The 9,655-nt window shown below is 34.8% G+C and overlaps 1 protein-coding gene across 1 annotated transcript; it reads left to right on the top strand.

Annotated features, from left to right (window-relative positions):
- Positions 1 to 1,072: 1,072 nt before the first annotated feature.
- On the top strand, positions 1,073 to 3,497 carry LOC145661893 (glutamate receptor-like). The gene is made up of 2 exons (XM_081727235.1): positions 1,073 to 1,225; positions 1,656 to 3,497. The coding sequence occupies exons 1-2, from the start codon at positions 1,073 to 1,075 to the stop codon at positions 3,495 to 3,497; spliced, it is 1,995 nt and encodes a 664-aa protein (XP_081583361.1).
- Positions 3,498 to 9,655: the final 6,158 nt, after the last annotated feature.

The raw sequence follows: 9,655 nt of genomic DNA, 5'->3' as shown, positions 1-9,655 counted from the left end.
TCCTCTTGCTCCAGTACAGTTATAAAGGTAATCAACCAAATTCTGTCCCTTTTTGTTGAGGTCTGTATTCCTTTGGGCCACACACAATGAGCTGAATGCAAATGGAGATTGTTGGTGTGGGTATATCCAACATACTACCTGGTTGGCAGTTTAGTTATACTGTGAACTTGGGTAAGGACAGAGTGAAAATGGGACCTCCACAGAGCGTCATAAGGGCGTGTATGCTGTACGAGTTCAAATTAGGGTCAAACGCAGCTGCAACCGGAGTGGAAGATATGCGAGGTCTTTGGAGAGGGTGTGACTACGCGGAAACTGCAGCAGTAGTTTAACAAGTTTACATGGACTCTGACAAAACATTCGAAGACACACCACGAGAAGAAAGAACAACACATGTACAAAATGAAGATCTGCGGGCAGCAATTGAGACGAACAGTGGAGACATATGAGGAACTGAAACAACAAATCAGTGTGACAGGAGAAACCATTCGGCAGCATCTCTCTCAACTTGGGAAGCCCTAGAAGTTATGTCATTGGGTCCGAGGTGATTTGTCTCCTGGCCAGAAGGTAACGCAAGCAGACACCTTTGTTTCTTTGTTGTCTCCTCTGAGGAAGGAGCCATTTCTGGACAGGGTTTGGACATGTGATGAGAAGTGTTTCCTGTACGAAGCTCCATCATCGTTGGTTAGCATTCCACGAACTGGTTTCAAAGCAGCCGAAAGCAGCACTGCACCAGAAGAAGGTTCTCCTGTGTTTTTACATCCTGCTGCTGCATCTAGAACTGCTACCAGGTGGTCAGAGCATCAATGCAATTCTGTAATGTTAGCAGCTGATCCGTGTTAAATAGAACACAAAACTCTGGAGCCAGCACTTCTCAATCACAAAGGAGTCCTTCTGTTACAGGAGAACGCTAAGCTCCACGTGGCTTGTATGACCCAGGACACCATTCTACACCTTGGATGGTAAACATTATTGCATACGCCATACTTTGCAATGTCCGATTATCACCTGATCCATTCCTTGGAAAATCACCTTGGACAATCACGTCAGTTTAAATATCTAGTAGAGGTACAAAATGCACTTGGTACCTTCTTTGTTTCACGATCCACCAAGTTCTACTGCGATGGAATCCGTGTGGTTCCAGGACGTTGGCATAAGGTCGCCGATGCAGATGGGGATAATGTTTGATCTTCCAGGTACTTCCTATGTGATATATCGATATTCGAAGGTACTGAAAGGAAAAGGTACAGAACTTTCTTCGTTACTCTTATATTTTAAAATTTACCCTTATCCTTGGATATAGTCCAGTTTTTTAAACTTATCCTGTCGATTGTTTGATAGTTTCTTAAGTAAGCTTATCGGTAAGTTCGTTGCGTTCTTTATGTTTTATAATAATATTACCTTTTACACTTCTTACTTTTCCATCACGCTTACTAAAATGAACTTAAAGTTAGACAGTTTTAAATTATCACCTTGTCCCTCAAACTTAGTAAGACGCATAATTAATGCTCGAATATGATCTCATTTGTTGTAACAACCCTCGTTATTATGGATGAATATCAGAATAACATATTTTACATTAGAATTACATGGTATATTATATACGTCATAAGGTAATACATATCTTAATTTGTTAATATAGTTTTACTTATTTTCAGGACACAAAAATGACCGAGATTTCTGTGCTTCTAGTATGGTTAGTACTACTGGCAAAATATGTGATTGAAAGCATTGATCTGATTGAGGAGAATGGAAGCAATTATTTGCTACCTTACGTGGTAGAAAATACCGTAAACGCAGAAACTGAAGAGAGACAATATGTAGTCATTGTCACGTCACTAGAGTCAACAAAAGAAACAGAAGATATCATAAAATCATTAAGATCGCCTGTTATGATCATTAACAAAATGAATGTATGTAGTGAGATACACATTGCACAAGCCTCTAGTTTGTATAATATCATATTTTATATGACTGTTGACCAGTTTTTCGTTGCAGTGGACCAATTGACTAATAGTAACCTATTTTTGAAAGTATCTAAAGTGTTTGTAATATTTAAAAATGTTACGATTAACATTAAAAATGTACTCTCTGTTTTTGATCTGTTGGTGCTAAACAAATTGTATAATAGCGTGGTTCTTGTAGATTTTGGAGAGACTGTCCTACTGTATAGATATTTATTATATTCCCAATCTCAGTGCAACATTGTACATGATATTGATGCAGTAAGTGTTAAAGACAAAACATGGATATCTCACGAGGTATTCCCTAGCCAAACAACTAATTTGTATGGTTGTTCTATTCAAATAAGTACTTTTACTTTTGAACCATACGTAATAGTTTTATCTAAGCAAGAAGCTAGTTTAGATGGCATTGAAGGCAGAATTCTAGAATACATAATGAAGAATATTAATGCTTCTTTTGTAGCAGAAGAACCTAACGATGGCATGCTCTGGGGCTTTAAGTTTGAAAATGGTACACCATGTGGAATTTTTGGTGATTTGTATTATGGAAGAGCAGATATAGGTGCTGTAGGACTTTCGATAACACTTGATAGACTACAAACACTGGACTTCGTTCTTACTTGGATTCCGCAATCCTATGTGTGGGTCGTGCCAAAAGCTCAACTTATCCCTAAGTGGGAAAGCATATTTTTGCCTTATTCATTTCATGCTTGGTTGCTCATTTTAGTTACTTACTTAATATTCTCACGTATATTGTATGCAATTAGAAGATATGGCACAGGTGAAGATCATGCATTTCTTCAGCACCCATTTTATTATTCAATATCCCTTTTCCTTGGGATTTCTATCCCTTCAATACCTAAGTCATGCAAATTTCGAATTATGTTTATCATATGGCTGTTTTATTCTTTAATTATCTGTACAGGATATTCAAGTACATTGTTTGGGTTTTTAACTGTCCCGTCATATAAGAAAGACATCAACACTATGCAAGAAATTGTAGACACTGGTTTGCAATTTGGCGGTTATCCCTCACTAAGAAACTACTTCAAACATTCAAATGATTCGCTTTCTAACTATCTTTACAATAATTACGATTTAACATTTTTCAGTCATCACGACATATTGAAGAGAATTTCTACAAAGAATGACATTGCCTTCTTAGATGATTTGCTTTTATTCCAGTTTATTATTTTGAAAAAGTACACAGAGAAAGGCAATGGTTTAAATGTGCATCTTCTAGAAGAAAAAGTTTTATCTTTTTATTCTGTGCTTTTGTTGCCGAGACGGTCCTTGTTCACGGATAAATTCGTTTCTATAGTAGCGAAGTTACTTGAGGCTGGATTTATTCACAAGTGGGAATCTGATTTTACGGTAAATATCAATCAACAACATAAATGTTACCGTGCTAATCCACGTCCATTTTCAATCAAAGATGTAACAGGAACATTCTTTATTCTCTTGTTTGGACTAGTTGTTAGTATGAGTGTTTTTATATTTGAAAATGTTGTATCACGCTATATGCTTAAAACATAAAGGGGACAGCTTTCTTTTTTATTTTAATGATAATGTGAATATTAACAGTTACCAAAGTGTTATTCATTAGTGTCTAAGTATATATTTACCTATTGCTTTTTTAAGTTGCATTCAGTGTGTGTGTTTTGTAAAGAAAGAAGTTGTCATATAAGATGTAATTTCGATTTGTCTTTAGCAATTTTGGTAAATAGTTATTTTTATTTTAAAAAAATAAGATTCAGATATTTTTAGATCAAATATTATATTTACTTATTTTCCAGCGTAGCCGAGATGTTTTTTATTCAGAGATAAAATAGTTTCAATTGTAGCGAAGCTACATGAAGCTCGGTTTAGCCACAAGTAGAAATCTAATATTAGAGTAAAAATCCATCAACTAGAAGAATGCGATCGTTCTAATTAATATCTTTTTTTAATGAAAAATGCAACTGTTACCAACTGTTACCTTATTTATTTTCTTGATTGGACTAGTTATTAATATTAGTGTATTTATTATTGAAAATGCTATATCACGGTATATACTTAAAACGTAAAGAAAACAGCGTTCTTCAATTTTATGAACATGTGTGTATTACCAATTACGTAGACGATTTCTCTTAGTCTCTAAGTATATATTTAACTATTAGATTTTGTGAATTTTATTGTAGTTTGTAAATTAAAAATGAAATTTTTAAGTTTTACGTTACACGCTTAGGCTAAAGGAGACGATGATGATGAGAAATGAATGAAGTGGTGGAATGAAGAAAGTGAGAGAAGACGGGAAAACCCCGAGAAAACCCACGAGCACGGAGTTTTTCCACCACAAAGTCCACACGGAGCGAGGTGGGATGGACCAAGGGCTCCAAGCACCGGAGATGACCGCTCCGCCACTGAGGCATAGTGCCCACTTTATTGGAATTTGTGTTTTCTAAATTCCATATAATGTATTTTTTTTTTCAGTTCGTTTCCTGCAATTTGGCTAAATAACTATTTTCAGGTCACGTGACATGATTTTAATATATATATGGTGCTGTAAATTCTATCAAACGTAATAATCCATTCTGATGTTATGATCTGCCTGTCGCACATGAACGTAAGACACGAACAAATGAATAACTGACAATTAATTAATAATTGACAGTCAATTAATAACTGACAAATCCGACAACGCTATTAAAGTTGTTCATAGTACTACCTAGAACGAAAGAAGAGATTAATTTCCTTTCTTGTTTTTTCTATTTGTCCTGAGGATTTAGATCAAATATATGCAAAGCTATTTTTGATCTTAGTCTAGTTATGCTAACTCTTTGACAGTTTGCTCCTACTGCAAGGATTTCCCGAGAACAAGGTGTAATGGCACTTACTTGAAATAACAGAAAACATATTCCATTCTAAGAACTAAGTAGAACTTTAATGCTGGACCTCCAACACTCAATATATATAATCTTACTTGTTTGTAACATTTTTAAGGCTCACTGTTTGGTGCTAGTATAATAAAAGAGCAGAAATAGGTGTATTAGGACTTTCGATAACACATCAAATTTTCCAAGCCCTGCATATTTTTGTAACTTAGATTTCGCAAACCAATGTGTGCATTGTGCCAAATGCTCAATGGATTGCTAAGTAGTAAAGCTTATTTTTAGATTCTACATTTTATATTTGTTCATTTTGTTTACTTCCCTAATATTCTCCTTATTTACACTGTATGATGTTAGAAGTTATTGTGAACTTGTAGGCAAAGTTTTATTTCGAATATCCATTAGTTCATTCATCACTTTTCTTTGTAGTTATTGGGAGGTTGGGTGGCTCAGTGGTAGAGCGTTCACCTCCGGTGTTTGGGGTCCCTGGTGTGATCCCAGCTCGCGCCGTGTGGACATTATGGTGGGCAAATACCGTGATCGTGGGTTTTCTCGTGGTTCTCCCGTTTCCTCCCACTTTCTTCATTCCACCATTTCAGTCATCTCTCATTATCACCGTGGTGCCCTAACCGGCATAACCGTGGGACGCAAAATTTAAAGATTTCATTTTTTTCTTGGAGTTATTATCTTTTAAATACCTCAGTCTTCCAAATTGTAAATTCTGATTCAGTCTGCGGTTCTTTTACTCTCTAATTAAATGCACATGTTTTTCAAGTATATTTGGGACAAATAAAAATACTACGTAAGAGCTTGTCAATTTGTTATAAAATTCGGAAGTTATCCCTTAGTAATAGACAATTTAAGCATTTTAATGATACGCTTTAAACCATTTTTACAAGAATTACTATTTAACAGATTTTAATAATCACTACTAATTGAAGAGAATTTCTACACGGAAAGAACTTGCATACGTAAGCGATTAAATAGTTTTTCAGTACGTTGTTTTGAAAAATCATACTGGAAAAAAGCTACAATTTTATATTTATGTTCCAGACAATGAAGTTATATATTTTATTACGTACTTCTATTACCGAAAAGGGCGTTGATCACTGATATGTTAGATTCAGTAATAATAGAACTACTTGAGACTGCTCTTATTCAAAAATGGACATCTGATTTAACGGAAAACATGAATCAGTTATAAGGATCTGTTTGTAACAGTACAGAACCACTGTCGCTTAAGGGAGTGACGGAAACGTTCCTTACCTTGTTCTTTGGACTAGTTATTAGCAAGTAAGTACTTATTTTCGAAAGTATTGCATCGCATTTTGTGTAAAAAACATACATTAAATACTATCATTGATATTATAATGATCGTATGAAAATTCGCAGCAACTTAAGTGGTTTCTATTAGTATCCAAGTATAAAAGCAGATACCTTATCTGATCTGAATTGTAGTGTATTTTGTATTGAAGTGTTCGCAAATAAACATTTTATGCTGCTATACATTTTGGGTACAAATTTGTAAAATCCACGAAAGAAATGTTATTTGATTTCAAAATAGAATTGGACAACTAATCGAAATTTATTGGAATCTTACTACCCACATGTATAATATGTGATAAATACTAAATGCAAAGAGTGCTCTTTACGACGTAGTACTCTATAAGGAAGGGGTGATAAAGTAAAGTTTATATTATTATAGTGTACAAAGTGACCATAGAAGTACAGAAAGAATTACCAATTTAAAAAAGTATGTCTTAACAAAAGTGTAAATATTATAAAAAGAAATTCACTTACTGTTACAATTACCATAACAGACATTTTATTGTGTTATCATAAGGACCACTGTGAACTCGTATGCTACTCCTTTTACCTTCTGGTGCACAAGTTTGTTTAAATTTAAAATTCTTCCTGTTCATAGTTCAATCAATACTTCTTTTGGTCTTCCTTGCAACAACAACATCCTTGCTGATGCCCTTCACCTGTGACATGCCAGCAGCAAGTGCACAATTATTAATACAGAAACATATATTTTATTCATGTATACAGAATGCCATTACTGGACCATAAAAATAAGAGGGAAGAAACATAACACAACTAAAAGGAAACAGAGTATAGAAATGAAAAGTCAAAATACTTTTTTCGATATTTTTTCATGTTAATGTTACATATGGTTACATTCATAATTCTTACTTTTTCTGCGAGAATACATACATGCACACTAGAAATGGAACCGGGAACTAGATTAGTTGTTTGTCAAGAAATGTGTATATGAATACCATTTACACTGTTATAAAGGGAAGTACATAATTTAGAAGGTAGCAGATACTCTACGTGTTTCATATTCGCATACGAAGGACAAAGGGATTTTGCCACAAAATTAGGAAAACAACACCAAAAGAATCCTCTCTTTTTGAATATATTTCTTCACGTAGCAGGCTTCTTTTTTGTTTCAAATAAATAAACTACCTGAGAACCCTATCTGTTTGGAAATGGAAAATGGGTATGCTAATGTTCAAAACGAAAATTTAACTTTATGGGAAGATAATACAAAGAGAATACATAACAAAAAGAGTTTCGTCTAATGCCTTTGCAATGGAAAATAAACAAATGTGTCATAAATAAGTTTTGAGAAAGTCCCGTATATCTCTACCCTTACATAGATCCAACATTAATAACTGTTTTCATGAAGTGAATCCTAGCAAAGTGTGCACTAGTGTTCTACAAAGATGCTTAACACAACCCAAGACGGACTTGGAAATTGTAAAGTAATTCAAATAAGGAATAATTACCCTTGTGTGTCAACTGTAAAACTGTGAACACTTTACGTTCAGTCCAGCAACACGGTAAAGCTGATTTTGAGGAACGAAAGAGAAACACCTCTAAAATATCACTCCAAAATATCGAATGCATAAATTAATAAAGTGCTATATTGTCTTCTTGTAGCGCTGGTACAACAATACAAATCATGGCTTGAGCTACACGCATCTAAACTAAACTAAAACTCAAATTCAAAATTTACTGTAGTAAGTTCAGACACCATAATGACTTAATCATAAATGTGACGATGCCAGCTTTAGTTCCTTGGGGCAGGGAAAAGCGGAGGAACAGATACATTTTTCAATGGCAGCTATTTTCTGTATAATGAAAATAATAGGTTTAGCTTATTTGGCCTACATTGCAACTAGTGGTAACCACAAGATAAGAAATGTCTAGTCTCATCTCGGTACAAAAACAAAAATATATTCAGAAAGTGTATTTCTAAACGTCTTGTCTCGTCTCAAATTGAGACGGGAAGAGAAATGTCATAATCAAATCAATCAATGAATTAAGTTTTCTATGAAAAATGTGAGTCTGTGTGAAATTAATAAATATAAAGTAAATAAATTCATTACCCTTCAAACCAAATTGCATATCATGTTTCTCTGTTTGCTTGTCAATGATGTAGTGGAGAACATTGTTTCCGTGGGTTTTCTCGGCGTACTCCCATTTCCTCCCCCATTCTTACATCATCAGGGGGCGCGGTGGCTCAGGTAGAGCGTTCACCTCCGTTGCTTGGGGTCCTTGTTCGATATCAGCTCACGCCGTGTGGACTTGGTGGTGGACAAACACCGTGCTCGTGGGTTTTCTCGGGGTTCTCCCGTTTCCTCCCACTTTCTTCATTCCGCCATTTCACTCATCTCTCATCATTACCGTCTCCTTTAGCCTAACCGGCATAACCGTGGGACGTAGAACTTAAAGAATTCATTTCATTTCCTTACATCATTGTTCATTTTCCTTAATCATCCGTCTCCCTTAGTTTATAAGCTATAATGTGGGACGTTAAATTGAAAGACCTAATTTAAATTCATATACTTGTTGATGATGTAGAAGTAAACATAAGCCTACTTGTTTGCCGTTTATTTGTTAAAATATTGTGATTATGATTCGTTTCAAGAGCGTGGGCCTACAAGTTAGCAAGGTATCTGCTAAAGTGAGCTCCTGACTGGCCACAAGGCAGACCTATAGGTTTAAGAAAGATGTCAGTCTAATTTAATCGGAACTTAAATAATTGTTTTACGTTCTCTTGAGAAAGAACACTCTTATTACTTAACAGAATACCAGAACAATTAACTAAGTATCTATCCTCTGTTTCTTTTTACTTCTTATATATGAAGTATTATAGAAGTATATTAACAGAAATAAATACAAAAAGTGAATTTAAGGAAAGCAAGTAATGATAAATTCAATGTCACTAAACGAAATGTTTAACTTATCTCTATTAAAGTTGAGTACTGTATTCATTAATACATTCAATACTTCATAATTCAAGGAAAAACGTAACATTATGCATCTTGTTTAGTTAAGAACGTTTCCTGTAGACTATAAGGGAATCAGTACTATCTAACGTGACCTAATGTCGAACTTTATACCCGCTCCATGCTCAGAAACACCAGAATAGTTCCACACACCAAAAATGAAAATAGATTGAAAATATAGGTTCATATTGTGTTATGATGGACATCGGTTCCGGCTGTGCTATAGTAAATCATGCTGGCCATAAGTTGGTAAGGTTGTTACTATACGGTAGAGTATAAAATACCATCTTGAAGAATTGCCTTCGACGATATAGCAGAGCTTTACGATATTAGTATTTGCTGTTTAGACCAATTTTGTCAACGTGGTTGCAATAGCATTTGCTCAATGACCACGGTTTGTAATTACATTGAGTCAGCGAATGATTTTATCCACAGCAGTATAAGTCCCTAACCGTTGTTGTTTGAAAATCCACCGCTGGTAGTTACACTTCATGGCGATAGTCTAGAGATTTCTTTTTACTCT

Source organism: Thermobia domestica, chromosome 10, assembly GCF_964235325.1.
Source record: "Thermobia domestica chromosome 10, izTheDome1.hap1.1, whole genome shotgun sequence".
NCBI lineage: Eukaryota > Metazoa > Arthropoda > Insecta > Zygentoma > Lepismatidae > Thermobia > Thermobia domestica.
The sequence above is the reverse complement of the archived record's forward strand: the minus strand, read 5'-3'. Positions and strand labels throughout refer to the sequence as shown.

Bases quoted from the DNA above. Each gene is read 5' to 3' on its own strand.
- LOC145661893 (XM_081727235.1), top strand. From the start codon at position 1,073: ATGCACTTGGTACCTTCTTTGTTTCACGATCCACCAAGTTCTACTGCG. The intron at 1,226-1,655 runs GTACTGAAAGGA...ACTTATTTTCAG, and splicing joins TGATATATCGATATTCGAAG to GACACAAAAATGACCGAGAT.